Source organism: Coffea eugenioides, unplaced genomic scaffold (assembly GCF_003713205.1).
Source record: "Coffea eugenioides isolate CCC68of unplaced genomic scaffold, Ceug_1.0 ScVebR1_1564;HRSCAF=2434, whole genome shotgun sequence".
NCBI classification, from domain to species: Eukaryota; Viridiplantae; Streptophyta; class Magnoliopsida; order Gentianales; family Rubiaceae; genus Coffea; species Coffea eugenioides.
In genome coordinates, this window is record NW_020861977.1 from 1 (window position 1) to 18,559 (window position 18,559).

Here is an 18,559-nt window from a genome sequence, read left to right on the forward strand (position 1 = left end):
ATAGGCCTGCCATCTTGAAACTATCCAACTTGAAACGATTGATAACGTTACAATAGGGCTACCTGTATGACGGACATTCTGGATAAGTCTAAAGACACATCACGCATGTGAACACACAAGACTGCACGCACACACCCAAAAAAAAAAAAGCGCACACACGCACAGAATTTCAGCATTTCTAAAAGTTACGGCGGTACTCCATCAAAATTAGTCATAGATATAATGAACATGCTGCCTTGCTGCTAGAGATCAAATTCATTACATGAAATTAGTGTGGCAATTGTCTGCAGGTGGGACAATACCACTTTCCTCTGAATCTTGTCTCTGGTGTCAAACCAACACAAGAGTAATGGAACCATTCACCGCCTTGGCACTGAGAAGAACAAGAGATGTAGGTTTCATGAGGTAAGAGCTATATAACAAGAAAAAATAGATGTTGCACAAGATTAGAATTACATAACTCGGACCAAAAAAACAAATAGAGGTTGCGGGAGATTAGAGTTATATAACTCAGGCATGAAAACATCAGCAGCAATTTACAGCTGAAACGTGTAAACTTACAGCAGTTTCTGACAATAACTTGTTTGCCAATATATATATATATATATATTTACCAAGAAACGAGGTCAAACCTTCATCAGTGCCAATACTGTTTGCCAGATATATTCATTGTAAATTTATATTCCACCCTTTTCTAGCTTTGATCTTATAATGCATGGTCACTTGGAAAACATGAAAGGTTTCTTCTTCGTGCTTTTATGTTTCCATGTCTAAACTACAAAATCAGTATTTTGGCATAATGAACCATATCTCCTTACAAAGCAAGCCCAGGTTCCATAAGTCTTGACAAATCATTTCTTCTTATTGGGCAAGAAAGATAATAATAACCAAACAGGGCTTTGTGGATTACTTTCACAGTCTACTACTCCCTTAGTATCATTAACAAGATTTCAACTCGTTGGTAAGGTGCATTTTTGGCTGACATGGCATATTTGCTATTTAAGACTTCTGGGGGACAATACAAAAAAGTTGAGTGTAACCTGACAACATCCATGAAAGTGTTAAGAGTTTATATTCAAGTTTACAAGTCAATGCAATCTCTTGTTTAACATTGATCCCTAGTTTCTAGACTAAATAAATACAATTTTGATCTGATTTATTTGAGGAATCAACAGGTACTTCAGATCTGCAGCTAGTAGCATAAATCCTCGTATCATACAAAGATGTAATCTCAAATGCACAACAACATTCACACGTAAAAGAAACAACTTAGTACAAGGACATACATTTTCATTGTCGCAAGCAATCATATCCCCGAATGACACCTGAATAATGGAACATTAAGCATATAGATGTGCAGGTCAGTTGAAAATTAAATCCAAGGGCCTAGACTGGGAACAGTCATATCATAGCAAACCAAGTGAACAGAAGGCAGAACCTGATTGCAGACACAGTAGGTAGGCTCATTAGGATCAATTGGCTGATCAACATCAACAGGTGCAGTAAAATCCTTTTTATTACCACTCCCAGGAGGAGGCATCAGTTCAAAGTCTCTATCACGCTCCCGGTCCCAATCTCTGTCCCTGTAATCAAGCTTCTTAGACTGAGGTGTTCCATAAATTGGTTTACGCTTTTCGTTTTTAGGGACCAACGGTAACGTTGGAAGAATAGCTGGCTCATCTGCTGCTAATTTTCCCTCTACAAGAATCATAGAAAGAAAAGAAATTAAGAACATAAACTGACCAGCTGCAAAAAAAATAAGATAGGGTATAAAGTCTAGTTAGCATTGTTGGAGATTTTTACAAAATATTAAAAAAAAAAAAAAATTCATTGAGAATGGTGAAGCACACAGTATGAGACTAATCCAAGTGCCACTTATCATCAATAGTTGAACTTGTTTAGTCTGTTCCATCATTTCTTTAGAGTATTCAAAAGCAGAATAGTTGGTCAACCTAGAAAGCTTAAGACATACCTTGCTTAAGATCTTCAGCAAAGTTGTTCAGATCCTCATCAAGACGTTTTATGTGGCTGTCTATCTGGAAAACAGGAACATGAAACGAACCTTGACTCGAAAAATCATTCCGCAATGTGTCATCACCAATTAACCAATCAGTAAGCCAAAATGACAGCTCTATTTAAGCAAATCCAAAATTTTAAAATTCCTCAAGGCATGAGAACATTGGAAAGAAGAAATTAGTAGTAAGCCTAAATTAAACCAGCATCAATTAACATAATATCCCATCCTACGCCTTGGAGGTGGAATAACCATATAATACTGAAATGAAATGTTCAATAATTAGAGATGCATCTATTTAACAATCAATCATCAATATTAATGCAGTACGCTTATTATTTAACAGATTTTCGAGTTTACAGCCCGAATCCTTCCCCCTCGACCACTGGCCCAAAAAAATAAAAATAAAAATAAAAGCTTTTAAAATGGTAAAAAAATAAAAAGAAAAAGAAAGAGCTTACAAGATCATGCGCTTGTCTGGCCAATAAAACCTTCTCAGTACACAGGCTTAAGGTGTTTTCTTGAGTGGCCTCAATCTCCTTTTTCATTTTCTCGAATGCCTCATCATTATCTTGATCACGGTAACTATCATGATTCCTATGCGATGCCATTCCTAGACACAACTTCGTTTGCTGACTTGCCTGATTTATCATCGCTTTGCACAAGAAGAAAAAGGAAAAAATAAAACAAGAAAGGAAAACAAAGGGTATTGAAGGAAAAAAATTAATCGAAATGGTAGAAATGCTAAAATATATTAAATCCGAAGAAATTAGAAAACCTACCTTGGGAACGCTCGTCGAGTTCTCTAATGGTATTGAGTAGCCTCTGAAGTTCAGCAGGCAAAGTGTTTGCATCTGCTTAGAGATAATAATTTTCAACAACTCCATTGTCACAATTTCACAAGTTCCATTGAATCCCCAAAAAAGGGCCACAAAAACCACAAAAAAAGAAAGGAAAATTAAAAAGCCACGAACGAGAGAGAAGATGTAGGGAAATTACACTCTAAATAATCATCGACGAAGACTCCTGTTCTTGCAATCGCCATTAGAGTGAGCAAATTGGTAACCACTCCGATTTAATTTGGTTTAAAATCGAAAGGATCGTATTAGCAGCATTAAAGAGGTTAAGATGAGCGAGACGACGTTGCAGTTAAGGATGGCAATGGCGGCCCCGCGGAAGGCTAATGGGGGGTTGAAATTTTTCCCCCGTTGAGAAACGGTTTGGGGCCTAGGCAGTATATCTCCACTCTATCCCTGGCCCGCCACCCACTAAAAAATATAAATATATAATTATATATATATGTATATAATTATATATATAATATTTAATTTAATTAGTTACAAACTTATGATAATGATATTATTAATTATATATATTATGTAATGAATATTAATATATTTAATACAATTGATATTACTAATCATACTAATAATTATATATATCTATTAATAGAAATTATTAATTTGTTATACTAAATGTACTAATATATTTATATTAAATTTCTAATTACACTTAATTTTTTTTCAAAAAAAAAGCACTGTACAATAATGAATTAGTGATTGTATTTATACAAAAAGTGAAAATTTGACTACTTTAGTTGTATTTATTTTATTATATTGGATTGTATTCAAATAACTTTTGTTTGATTGTTTTTATGAGTTTCAATTGTGAATTTACAATGAATAATAATTTGGTGATGTGTTGATATTTTAGTACTTGATTATTTGCTAAAATTTAACTATACTAAAATTATATAACAAATTTTTATTATTCCCGCGGATGAGACGGGGCGGGGTGAGAGGAGCAGGGGGCGGGGCACGGGAGAATTAGTAGTGTCGCGCCCCATTTTTCGCGATAAAAAAAGTGTTTACAAAAGATGTGATTTTTATTTAAAAATAAGTGAAAAAAGACCTAAAATGGACTTTAAAAAATGCAACAATTTGGGCCCAAAAATTTAATCAAAAAGGATTTTTAAGAAAAATAGGAGTCGCCACTTGGTATTGAATTCGAATGTACCAAGTCACCCAAAAAATATTTTTTTAACAAAATGTTAATAAAACCCTTTTTGACAACTCCAGATTTTTGAAAACAAAAGAAAATGAATTCGGGAGTCACGGTTAAAAAAAGGGAAGGCAAAGGTTCGATTAATTCAAATCTAAGGTACCCTTTCAACCTAGTATAAGTTAGTTGCGAGATTTAGTCAAAATTTTCCTAATCTAACCCTTAAATTTATCACATTTGGATGTTTCCTACATGAATGTAAATCTAAATTTATAGAAAATATCGAAAGGAACAAAATATCCATTCAAGGGTTTAATTGATATCAATCGCATTAATTGCGAAGGCCAAAATAATCCCTCAAAAGGGTCACGAGTATGCAAAAATAAAGTCTAAAAGAAAAGAAAATTAAATTATATATAAATATGAGTGATCAAGGAAAAAGGAATGCAATATAATTGGTACGGGAGGCTGTGACGACCCCACTTCTCCCAAGGGCGAACCCAAGAGTATCGGAGGGCCGCCTGCCTAGCTCGCGCCAGGACTCAAAACTTAAAGCAATACAACTAGATAAATCGAAAGAGCACTATATACAATATATATACAATCCCAAAAGTTACATTTACATCCTCAAAAGTCTCGAGTCAAACCACTCTAATACACTATAACCACAACCAGCAGAAGATAGACCCTAAGAAGGGTCCTTATACAAACCACCAAAACAAAAAAACAAACATCCTAACTGTTCAACTATTACAAGCCAATCTAACTATACTCGTATACGAACCAAAAGTCCCCGCGTCGGCCCCTGCTAAGGAAAACAAAAGGAATGGGGTAAGCTATATGCTTAGTAAGTAAACAGGGGCGAAAGCGTAAATTCATGTAGCAACAATTACACAATAAGAGTAAAGCAAAAGCAGAAAAGAACAACATCATATAATAAGGATACGGGTGGCTCCAAAGCCAATTCATGTGCCATGCATGATCTCCTGCCGACACTCCGTCGACCGCAAATAATAGTCCGTAGAACTTCACTTGTACACCCACCGACACCTTATCACCCTCACTGGCCAGTCACCTCACAAACTTGCCCGGGCGAACGAAATCACAAACTTGAGCTTGAGTCACAAGCTCGGGTCACAAACTTGGTCACCTTCTCGGTGAACCGGATTCACAAAATTGGTTCATAACATGAACCTACAAACTTGGTGACCTCAGACTAAGTTGGACTGACTTCGACCAAGCCCTAACCGGCTCGAATAGTCCAACCAGGTCAAGAGTTCGCCCCAAACTCACAAACTTCACAAAATTATTCAAAATCACAAACTTTGCAAACTTCACAAACTTTATTCGAAAGTCGCCCCGAGCCACAAGCTCAAGGGTTTTGGTTCCAAAAGGTTCATATACATATGCCAAGTACAATTATACATTCAAATTAGGGTTTAGGTCGAGTGCGATAAAGTACACCCTCGCCTAAGTGCCCTTTTCACATATCTCAAACACATAGCAAAGAAAACACACCAAACTGGCCTGAATACTTACCCAAAATACAAAAGTAGTACTAAAGCAAAATCGCTTCGCGCGTGTTCGCTAGTAGTGGGCCCCACCGGCTCCGCCTAGCTCACCACTGTCTGAAATAGAAGATTGTGTCATAATATATCACAAACGGCCACTAACGTACTTAAAACAAGCAAAACGGCAAAATTGGCACGCGCCAGTGCGGAAACGGCAAACGGGACGGCCAGATCTGCCATCTCAAACCGTTTTGGTCAAAAGTTAGGCTAGGAGTGTCGGATCAAGGTGGGTGAGACACCGTTTCGAAGCTAAAAGGAAGAGCTACAACTTTAATTTAGGTATCTCAACCCAGATCTCAATAGGTATAGGTCAAAAATGCACAAAACAGTGCCAGCTGTTTCATTGCGGTTTACCAAACAGGCCCTGTTTGCAAGGCCGTAACTCACGGCTCAGAAATCGAAATCAAGAAATTCCAGAGGCGTTAGAAAGCTGAAACATAAGGCTTAAAACTTTGATGTTTTGGCCAAGATCTGAATCCACTCAGAATAGAACGAAAATCGAGTGCCAAAATACCCGTCAGAACTGTCCAGATACAAGGCAGTTCTGACGATCTATATTGTTTGGGTCATAACAGAAGCTACGGAACTCGGATTCCGACGTACTTTATACCGTTTCGAAGCTGAGACCAAGATCTAAATTTCTTATGAAGGAGTCGACACCCAGATCGAATGGGATCAATACGGAAAAACCCACGGTCAGAAACTGAAATTCAAAACGTACACAAACGAACGTCTAAAACAGGCCTGATGGTTTTGTCCATAACTCAGGATACACTAATCCGTTTGACCTGAAATTTTACAAGTAGATTCAGGACCTAAGAGGCTACAATGTTGAAGAAGGCCACTCAATCCAGTTTCGAGTGTAACTAGGTCAAAAATGCAAGATACTACACCAGCATCGCAAAAACAGATTCACAAAATGTATTCTAGCACAAACATCATAAAACAGGCTACCTAAGTCCAAATTTCGAGATTCCAAAGCCATATGAAAGCTAAGATTTAAGGCTACATTTCATCAGAAGACCATAACAACCAATTCAGAAGCAATCCCAACCAAAACAACCAATTACAATCGCAGTTCTTACATTCGGCCAAAACCAGAACAGCAAGGGTAAATTCGACTTTTCTCACTCTACGCTACTCCGATTGACCTGAAATTTTACAGGCACCTATAAAATGTCATTACCTACAACTTTCATGTTTTAAGCCAAGGCCAATTAGGCCTCTATCTATGACCAAAATTTTCGGACAGAATGAAGAACCAAGAACCCTAATTTTTCCAGATTTCTTCCAAAACAGAAATTACTTGAAATCTTCCACTTTTTCCACCCTCTAGAATCATTATATACCATTTCCAATCATCATAAACAACCACATCATCATAATCCAATTAAACCAGAAAAATCATCATAAAATAGAAAACTTCACCAAATCACTCCAAACCAAGATAAAAACCAGAAATTTCAGCACTTGAATCACCAATAAGCATAACATAAGCATCATTAGGTGTAGTAGGGTGGTTCAAGCCTCACTTACCAAGAAACAAGAGAGAGGAAGATGTTGGTCACCTTAGCTCTTCCAAAAAACTTCACTAAACAACTTACTAACACTAATAGGAGAGGTTTTATGGAGTAAGTTCAAGATTAAACGGTTAAGTTGTTGATTTGGGCAAGATTAGAGCATGGAATTGAGAGAGATTTTTCTTCTTTTGCTTGGAGAGAGAGTCGGCCAAGAGGGAGAAAAGAATGAGGAATTTTTGGTGATTTATTTGGTCAAAATAGAAAAAGGTGAATAGTGGTCTTATGGTAAGATTAAATCTTATGGTGACACTTGTCACCTTTTATTAAATATCTACCTAACTTTTCTCTCTCATATCAATCCAAATTGCAACCTCTACTTATCTCTTAACACCCGGTAAATTTTACACAGTATCCGAAACTTAACCTAATCGGCCGAATTTTTCCGAACTTTTCGCACTAGTGGGTCCCACGTCCGATATACGTTCTTAATTTCTCAAAAACTAACTAATACTAGAAAAATCATCTAAAAACTCTAGTTACTCAATAAAAATTATCTGGGGAATTTTCTAATAAAGAAAATGTAGAAAAACGGGTTTTCAATCTTAACCGGAACTTAGGGTTTAAATCTTAATCCCTACTTAGGGTTTTCGAAATACTCCCAAACCAAACGTTACCGCCCAAATAATGAATATCTCAACGTAGAACGAACTGGGGCCTCACAATCTCCCCCACTTAGGACAATTTCGTCCTCGAAATTTCAATCAACGAACTAAAGGGTGGAAATACTCAAAACAATCAAAAGATCAAAATGTATACATATATATACAAGCCACGCCAACATATACACAATATAATGCATCATATACACCAAGGGACATTTCAAGTTAGACAAAGTCAAGAGCTGCAGATACGATATATTTAGGTATTCACATACCACAAGTAAATGACATGTAGTGCAAGGACAAAATGAAAGAAACGCGACTTATCGTCCCACGCTCAGGGAAAATCACCCTCGTTCGGTTTCTTACTCCACTCCCCAAGGTGCCCGTTGATATCTTGTACTCACTCTAGCCAGACAAAGCCTGTTCATGTTCTCAAAATGCTAGTCTCAAGTACTAAACTCTGGAGTACTCAGGCACAAGAATCCGAAATAAGATAATTCACATCTCGAGCTGCAGTCCCAAGAGTAAACTATCTACAATCGAAATTCCTACCTGACGTACCTATCTATAGTCCTCAGATACCATGAGAAAGATTTAAGGCCTATAACATTTATGATCCATAACTTATGCTCGAACGAACACTTAGTCCTTCATACTTATTCGCCACTTCATCCAGGCTCACTCTGCGCAGAGACCACGCGAAGCAGCTATAGGTTTTACCCCTCAATTGCTTAACTTTCAAATCAAATCAAATCCCACAGTCCGGCATCCTAAACTTTAGCCTAGGATGCACTACAGAGATCTGAAGCCTAAGCTCTGATACCAACTGTGACGACCCCACTTCTCCCAAGGGCGAACCCAAGGGTATCGGAGGGCCGCCTGCCTAGCTCGCGCCAGGACTCAAAACTTAAAGCAATACAACTAGATAAATCGAAAGAGCACTATATACAATATATATACAATCCCAAAAGTTACATTTACATCCTCAAAAGTCTCGAGTCAAACCACTCTAATACACTATAACCACAACCAGCAGAAGATAGACCCTAAGAAGGGTCCTTATACAAACCACCAAAACAAAAAAACAAACATCCTAACTGTTCAACTATTACAAGCCAATCTAACTATACTCGTATACGAACCAAAAGTCCCCGCGTCGGCCCCTGCTAAGGAAAACAAAAGGAATGGGGTAAGCTATATGCTTAGTAAGTAAACAGGGGCGAAAGCGTAAATTCATGTAGCAACAATTACACAATAAGAGTAAAGTAAAAGCAGAAAAGAACAACATCATATAATAAGGATACGGGTGGCTCCAAAGCCAATTCATGTGCCATGCATGATCTCCTGCCGACACTCCGTCGACCGCAAATAATAGTCCGTAGAACTTCACTTGTACACCCACCGACACCTTATCACCCTCACTGGCCAGTCACCTCACAAACCTGCCCGGGCGAACGAAATCACAAACTTGAGCTTGAGTCACAAGCTCGGGTCACAAACTTGGTCACCTTCTCGGTGAACCGGATTCACAAAATTGGTTCATAACATGAACCTACAAACTTGGTGACCTCAGACTAAGTTGGACTGACTTCGACCAAGCCCTAACCGGCTCGAATAGTCCAACCAGGTCAAGAGTTCGCCCCAAACTCACAAACTTCACAAAATTATTCAAAATCACAAACTTTGCAAACTTCACAAACTTTATTCGAAAGTCGCCCCGAGCCACAAGCTCAAGGGTTTTGGTTCCAAAAGGTTCATATACATATGCCAAGTACAATTATACATTCAAATTAGGGTTTAGGTCGAGTGCGATAAAGTACACCCTCGCCTAAGTGCCCTTTTCACATATCTCAAACACATAGCAAAGAAAACACACCAAACTGGCCTGAATACTTACCCAAAATACAAAAATAGTACTAAAGCAAAATCGCTTCGCGCGTGTTCGCTAGTAGTGGGCCCCACCGGCTCCGCCTAGCTCACCACTGTCTGAAATAGAAGATTGTGTCATAATATATCACAAACGGCCACTAACGTACTTAAAACAAGCAAAACGGCAAAATTGGCACGCGCCAGTGCGGAAACGGCAAACGGGACGGCCAGATCTGCCATCTCAAACCGTTTTGGTCAAAAGTTAGGCTAGGAGTGTCGGATCAAGGTGGGTGAGACACCGTTTCGAAGCTAAAAGGAAGAGCTACAACTTTAATTTAGGTATCTCAACCCAGATCTCAATAGGTATAGGTCAAAAATGCACAAAACAGTGCCAGCTGTTTCATTGCGGTTTACCAAACAGGCCCTGTTTGCAAGGCCGTAACTCACGGCTCAGAAATCGAAATCAAGAAATTCCAGAGGCGTTAGAAAGCTGAAACATAAGGTTAAAACTTTGATGTTTTGGCCAAGATCTGAATCCACTCAGAATAGAACGAAAATCGAGTGCCAAAATACCCGTCAGAACTGTCCAGATACAAGGCAGTTCTGACGATCTATATTGTTTGGGTCATAACAGAAGCTACGGAACTCGGATTCCGACGTACTTTATACCGTTTCGAAGCTGAGACCAAGATCTAAATTTCTTATGAAGGAGTCGACACCCAGATCGAATGGGATCAATACGGAAAAACCCACGGTCAGAAACTGAAATTCAAAACGTACACAAACGAACGTCTAAAACAGGCCTGATGGTTTTGTCCATAACTCAGGATACACTAATCCGTTTGACCTGAAATTTTACAAGTAGATTCAGGACCTAAGAGGCTACAATGTTGAAGAAGGCCACTCAATCCAGTTTCGAGTGTAACTAGGTCAAAAATGCAAGATACTACACCAGCATCGCAAAAACAGATTCACAAAATGTATTCTAGCACAAACATCATAAAACAGGCTACCTAAGTCCAAATTTCGAGATTCCAAAGCCATATGAAAGCTAAGATTTAAGGCTACATTTCATCAGAAGACCATAACAACCAATTCAGAAGCAATCCCAACCAAAACAACCAATTACAATCGCAGTTCTTACATTCGGCCAAAACCAGAACAGCAAGGGTAAATTCGACTTTTCTCACTCTACGCTACTCCGATTGACCTGAAATTTTACAGGCACCTATAAAATGTCATTACCTACAACTTTCATGTTTTAAGCCAAGGCCAATTCAGCCTCTATCTATGACCAAAATTTTCGGACAGAATGAAGAACCAAGAACCCTAATTTTTCCAGATTTCTTCAAAAACAGAAATTACTTGAAATCTTCCACTTTTTCCACCCTCTAGAATCATTATATACCATTTCCAATCATCATAAACAACCACACCATCATAATCCAATTAAACCAGAAAAATCATCATAAAATAGAAAACTTCACCAAATCACTCCAAACCAAGATAAAAACCAGAAATTTCAGCACTTGAATCACCAATAAGCATAACATAAGCATCATTAGGTGTAGTAGGGTGGTTCAACCCTCACTTACCAAGAAACAAGAGAGAGGAAGATGTTGGTCACCTTAGCTCTTCCAAAAAGCTTCACTAAACAACTTACTAACACTAATAGGAGATGTTTTATGGAGTAAGTTCAAGATTAAACGGTTAAGTTGTTGATTTGGGCAAGATTAGAGCAAGGAATTGAGAGAGGTTTTTCTTCTTTTGCTTGGAGAGAGAGTCGGCCAAGAGGGAGAAAAGAATGAGGAATTTTTGGTTATTTTTGGTGATTTATTTGGTCAAAATAGAAAAAGGTGAATAGTGGTCTTATGGTAAGATTAAATCTTATGGTGACACTTGTCACCTTTTATTAAATATCTACCTAACTTTTCTCTCTCATATCAATCCAAATTGCAACCTCTACTTATCTCTTAACACCCGGTAAATTTTACACAGTATCCGAAACTTAACCTAATCGGCCGAATTTTTCCGAACTTTTCGCACTAGTGGGTCCCACGTCCGATATACGTTCTTAATTTCTCAAAAACTAACTAATACTAGAAAAATCATCTAAAAACTCTAGTTACTCAATAAAAATTATCTGGGGAATTTTCTAATAAAGAAAATGTAGAAAAACGGGTTTTCAATCTTAACCGGAACTTAGGGTTTAAATCTTAATCCCTACTTAGGGTTTTCGAAATACTCCCAAACCAAACGTTACCGCCCAAATAATGAATATCTCAACGTAGAACGAATTGGGGCCTCACAATCTCCCCCACTTAGGACAATTTCGTCCTCGAAATTTCAATCAACGAACTAAAGGGTGGAAATACTCAAAACAATCAAAAGATCAAAATGTATACATATATATACAAGCCACGCCAACATATACACAATATAATGCATCATATACACCAAGGGACATTTCAAGTTAGACAAAGTCAAGAGCTGCAGATACGATATATTTAGGTATTCACATACCACAAGTAAATGACATGTAGTGCAAGGACAAAATGAAAGAAACGCGACTTATCGTCCCACGCTCAGGGAAAATCACCCTCGTTCGGTTTCTTACTCCACTCCCCAAGGTGCCCGTTGATATCTTGTACTCACTCTAGCCAGACAAAGCCTGTTCATGTTCTCAAAATGCTAGTCTCAAGTACTAAACTCTGGAGTACTCAGGCACAAGAATCCGAAATAAGATAATTCACATCTCGAGCTGCAGTCCCAAGAGTAAACTATCTACAATCGAAATTCCTACCTGACGTACCTATCTATAGTCCTCAGATACCATGAGAAAGATTTAAGGCCTATAACATTTATGATCCATAACTTATGCTCGAACGAACACTTAGTCCTTCATACTTATTCGCCACTTCATCCAGGCTCACTCTGCGCAGAGACCACGCGAAGCAGCTATAGGTTTTACCCCTCAATTGCTTAACTTTCAAATCAAATCAAATCCCACAGTCCGGCATCCTAAACTTTAGCCTAGGATGCACTACAGAGATCTGAAGCCTAAGCTCTGATACCAACTGTGACGACCCCACTTCTCCCAAGGGCGAACCCAAGGGTATCGGAGGGCCGCCTGCCTAGCTCGCGCCAGGACTCAAAACTTAAAGCAATACAACTAGATAAATCGAAAGAGCACTATATACAATATATATACAATCCCAAAAGTTACATTTACATCCTCAAAAGTCTCGAGTCAAACCACTCTAATACACTATAACCACAACCAGCAGAAGATAGACCCTAAGAAGGGTCCTTATACAAACCACCAAAACAAAAAAACAAACATCCTAACTGTTCAACTATTACAAGCCAATCTAACTATACTCGTATACGAACCAAAAGTCCCCGCGTCGGCCCCTGCTAAGGAAAACAAAAGGAATGGGGTAAGCTATATGCTTAGTAAGTAAACAGGGGCGAAAGCGTAAATTCATGTAGCAACAATTACACAATAAGAGTAAAGTAAAAGCAGAAAAGAACAACATCATATAATAAGGATACGGGTGGCTCCAAAGCCAATTCATGTGCCATGCATGATCTCCTGCCGACACTCCGTCGACCGCAAATAATAGTCCGTAGAACTTCACTTGTACACCCACCGACACCTTATCACCCTCACTGGCCAGTCACCTCACAAACCTGCCCGGGCGAACGAAATCACAAACTTGAGCTTGAGTCACAAGCTCGGGTCACAAACTTGGTCACCTTCTCGGTGAACCGGATTCACAAAATTGGTTCATAACATGAACCTACAAACTTGGTGACCTCAGACTAAGTTGGACTGACTTCGACCAAGCCCTAACCGGCTCGAATAGTCCAACCAGGTCAAGAGTTCGCCCCAAACTCACAAACTTCACAAAATTATTCAAAATCACAAACTTTGCAAACTTCACAAACTTTATTCGAAAGTCGCCCCGAGCCACAAGCTCAAGGGTTTTGGTTCCAAAAGGTTCATATACATATGCCAAGTACAATTATACATTCAAATTAGGGTTTAGGTCGAGTGCGATAAAGTACACCCTCGCCTAAGTGCCCTTTTCACATATCTCAAACACATAGCAAAGAAAACACACCAAACTGGCCTGAATACTTACCCAAAATACAAAAATAGTACTAAAGCAAAATCGCTTCGCGCGTGTTCGCTAGTAGTGGGCCCCACCGGCTCCGCCTAGCTCACCACTGTCTGAAATAGAAGATTGTGTCATAATATATCACAAACGGCCACTAACGTACTTAAAACAAGCAAAACGGCAAAATTGGCACGCGCCAGTGCGGAAACGGCAAACGGGACGGCCAGATCTGCCATCTCAAACCGTTTTGGTCAAAAGTTAGGCTAGGAGTGTCGGATCAAGGTGGGTGAGACACCGTTTCGAAGCTAAAAGGAAGAGCTACAACTTTAATTTAGGTATCTCAACCCAGATCTCAATAGGTATAGGTCAAAAATGCACAAAACAGTGCCAGCTGTTTCATTGCGGTTTACCAAACAGGCCCTGTTTGCAAGGCCGTAACTCACGGCTCAGAAATCGAAATCAAGAAATTCCAGAGGCGTTAGAAAGCTGAAACATAAGGTTAAAACTTTGATGTTTTGGCCAAGATCTGAATCCACTCAGAATAGAACGAAAATCGAGTGCCAAAATACCCGTCAGAACTGTCCAGATACAAGGCAGTTCTGACGATCTATATTGTTTGGGTCATAACAGAAGCTACGGAACTCGGATTCCGACGTACTTTATACCGTTTCGAAGCTGAGACCAAGATCTAAATTTCTTATGAAGGAGTCGACACCCAGATCGAATGGGATCAATACGGAAAAACCCACGGTCAGAAACTGAAATTCAAAACGTACACAAACGAACGTCTAAAACAGGCCTGATGGTTTTGTCCATAACTCAGGATACACTAATCCGTTTGACCTGAAATTTTACAAGTAGATTCAGGACCTAAGAGGCTACAATGTTGAAGAAGGCCACTCAATCCAGTTTCGAGTGTAACTAGGTCAAAAATGCAAGATACTACACCAGCATCGTAAAAACAGATTCACAAAATGTATTCTAGCACAAACATCATGAAACAGGCTACCTAAGTCCAAATTCCGAGATTCCAAAGCCATATGAAAGATAAGATTTAAGGCTACATTTCATCAGAAGACCATAACAACCAATTCAGAAGCAATCCCAACCAAAACAACCAATTACAATCGCAGTTCTTACATTCGGCCAAAACCAGAACAGCAAGGGTAAATTCGACTTTTCTCACTCTACGGTACTCCGATTGACCTGAAATTTTACAGGCACCTATAAAATGTCATTACCTACAACTTTCATGTTTTAAGCCAAGGCCAATTCGGCCTCTATCTATGACCAAAATTTTCGGACAGAATGAAGAACCAAGAACCCTAATTTTTCCAGATTTCTTCCAAAACAGAAATTACATGAAATCTTCCACTTTTTCCACCCTCTAGAATCATTATATACCATTTACAATCATCATAAACAACCACACCATCATAATCCAATTAAACCAGAAAAATCATCATAAAATAGAAAACTTCACCAAATCACTCCAAACCAAGATAAAAACCAGAAATTTCAGCACTTGAATCACCAATAAGCATAACATAAGCATCATTAGGTGTAGTAGGGTGGTTCAAGCCTCACTTACCAAGAAACAAGAGAGAGGAAGATGTTGGTCACCTTAGCTCTTCCAAAAAACTTCACTAAACAACTTACTAACACTAATAGGAGAGGTTTTATGGAGTAAGTTCAAGATTAAACGGTTAAGTTGTTGATTTGGGCAAGATTAGAGCATGGAATTGAGAGAGATTTTTCTTCTTTTGCTTGGAGAGAGAGTCGGCCAAGAGGGAGAAAAGAATGAGGAATTTTTGGTGATTTATTTGGTCAAAATAGAAAAAGGTGAATAGTGGTCTTATGGTAAGATTAAATCTTATGGTGACACTTGTCACCTTTTATTAAATATCTACCTAACTTTTCTCTCTCATATCAATCCAAATTGCAACCTCTACTTATCTCTTAACACCCGGTAAATTTTACACAGTATCCGAAACTTAACCTAATCGGCCGAATTTTTCCGAACTTTTCGCACTAGTGGGTCCCACGTCCGATATACGTTCTTAATTTCTCAAAAACTAACTAATACTAGAAAAATCATCTAAAAACTCTAGTTACTCAATAAAAATTATCTGGGGAATTTTCTAATAAAGAAAATGTAGAAAAACGGGTTTTCAATCTTAACCGGAACTTAGGGTTTAAATCTTAATCCCTACTTAGGGTTTTCGAAATACTCCCAAACCAAACGTTACCGCCCAAATAATGAATATCTCAACGTAGAACGAATTGGGGCCTCACAATCTCCCCCACTTAGGACAATTTCGTCCTCGAAATTTCAATCAACGAACTAAAGGGTGGAAATACTCAAAACAATCAAAAGATCAAAATGTATACATATATATACAAGCCACGCCAACATATACACAATATAATGCATCATATACACCAAGGGACATTTCAAGTTAGACAAAGTCAAGAGCTGCAGATACGATATATTTAGGTATTCACATACCACAAGTAAATGACATGTAGTGCAAGGACAAAATGAAAGAAACGCGACTTATCGTCCCACGCTCAGGGAAAATCACCCTCGTTCGGTTTCTTACTCCACTCCCCAAGGTGCCCGTTGATATCTTGTACTCACTCTAGCCAGACAAAGCCTGTTCATGTTCTCAAAATGCTAGTCTCAAGTACTAAACTCTGGAGTACTCAGGCACAAGAATCCGAAATAAGATAATTCACATCTCGAGCTGCAGTCCCAAGAGTAAACTATCTACAATCGAAATTCCTACCTGACGTACCTATCTATGGTCCTCAGATAACATGAGAAAGATTTAAGGCCTATAACATTTATGATCCATAACTTATGCTCGAACGAACACTTAGTCCTTCATACTTATTCGCCGCACTTCCCAATCCAGGCTCACTCTGCGCAGAGAACCACGCGAAGCAGCTTATAGGTTTTACCCCATTGCTTAACTTTCAAATCAATCAAATCCCCAGTCCGGCATCCTAAACTTTAGCCTAGGATGCACCTACAAGAGATCTTGAAGCCTAAGGCTTCTGATACCAACTGTGGACCGACCCCCCACTTTCCTTCCACGGGCGAACCCCAAGGGTAATCCGGAGGGCCGCCTGCCTAGCCTCGCGCCAGGGACTCAAAACTTAAAGCAATACACTAGATAAATCGAAAGAGCACTAATATTACCATATATATACAATCAAAAGTGTTACATTTTTAACCATCCTCAAAATCCCTCGAGTCAAACACTCTAATACACTATAACCCAACAGCAGAAAGATAGACCCTAAAAGCAGGGTTCCCTTATACAAACCACCCAAAACAAAAAAACAAACATCCTAACTGGTTTCAACTATTAAAGCCAATCTAACTATAACTCTATACCGAACCAAAAGTCCCCGCGTCCGGCCCCTGCTAAGGAAAAACAAAGGATGGGGTAAGCTATATGCCTTAGTAAGTAAACAGGGGCGAAAGCGTAAAAATTCATGTACAACAATTACACCTAAGAGTTAAAGTAAAAAGCAAGAACAGACCAACATCATATAATAAGGATACGGGTGGTCCAAAGCCAATTCATTTGCCATGCATGATCCTGCCGACACTCCCGTCGACCCGCAAATAATGGTCCGTAGAACTTCACTTGTACACCCACCGACACCTTATCACCCTCACTGGCCAGTCACCTCACAAACTTGCCCGGGCGAACGAAATCACAAACTTGAGCTTGAGTCACAAGCTCGGGTCACAAACTTGGTGACCTTCTCGGTGAACCGATTCACAAAATTGGTTCATAACATGAACCTAGAAACTTGGTGACCTCAGACTAAGTTGGACTGATTTCGACCAAGCCCTAACCGGCTCGAATAGTCCATACAGGTCTTAGATCGGGCCCACGAACTCACAAACTTTGCAAACTTCACAAACTTTACTCGAAAGTCGCCCCGAGCCACAAGCTCAAGGGTTTTGGTTCCAAAAGGTTCATATACATATGCCAAGTACAATTATACATTCAAATTAGGGTTTAGGTCGAGTGCGATAAAGTACACCCTCGCCTAAGTGCCCTTTTCACATATCTCAAACACATAGCAAAGAAAACACACCAAACTGGCCTGAATACTTACCCAAAATACAAAAATAGTACTAAAGCAAAATCGCTTCGCGCGTGTTCGCTAGTAGTGGGCCCCACCGGCTCCGCCTAGCTCACCACTGTCTGAAATAGAAGATTGTGTCATAATATATCACAAACGGCCACTAACGTACTTAAAACAAGCAAAACGGCAAAATTGGCACGCGCCAGTGCGGAAACGGCAAACGGGACGGCCAGATCTGCCATCTCAAACCGTTTTGGTCAAAAGTTAGGCTAGGAGTGTCGGATCAAGGTGGGTGAGACACCGTTTCGAAGCTAAAAGGAAGAGCTACAACTTTAATTTAGGTATCTCAACCCAGATCTCAATAGGTATAGGTCAAAAATGCACAAAACAGTGCCAGCTGTTTCATTGCGGTTTACCAAACAGGCCCTGTTTGCAAGGCCGTAACTCACGGCTCAGAAATCGAAATCAAGAAATTCCAGAGGCGTTAGAAAGCTGAAACATAAGGTTAAAACTTTGATGTTTTGGCCAAGATCTGAATCCACTCAGAATAGAACGAAAATCGAGTGCCAAAATACCCGTCAGAACTGTCCAGATACAAGGCAGTTCTGACGATCTATATTGTTTGGGTCATAACAGAAGCTACGGAACTCGGATTCCGACGTACTTTATACCGTTTCGAAGCTGAGAC

General features: G+C 39.2%; 1 protein-coding gene across 1 annotated transcript; it reads right to left on the bottom strand.

The window, feature by feature from the left end:
• Positions 1 to 14: 14 nt before the first annotated feature.
• Positions 15 to 3,209, bottom strand: LOC113755549 (PHD finger protein ING2-like). Its single transcript, XM_027299526.1, has 7 exons — positions 3,014 to 3,209; positions 2,797 to 2,868; positions 2,476 to 2,669; positions 1,973 to 2,036; positions 1,439 to 1,698; positions 1,287 to 1,325; positions 15 to 373 (listed from the first exon to the last, which is right to left on the bottom strand). Exons 1-7 carry the CDS (start codon positions 3,057 to 3,059, stop codon positions 269 to 271), a joined length of 780 nt encoding a protein of 259 aa, XP_027155327.1. The 5' UTR covers positions 3,060 to 3,209; the 3' UTR covers positions 15 to 268.
• Positions 3,210 to 18,559: the final 15,350 nt, after the last annotated feature.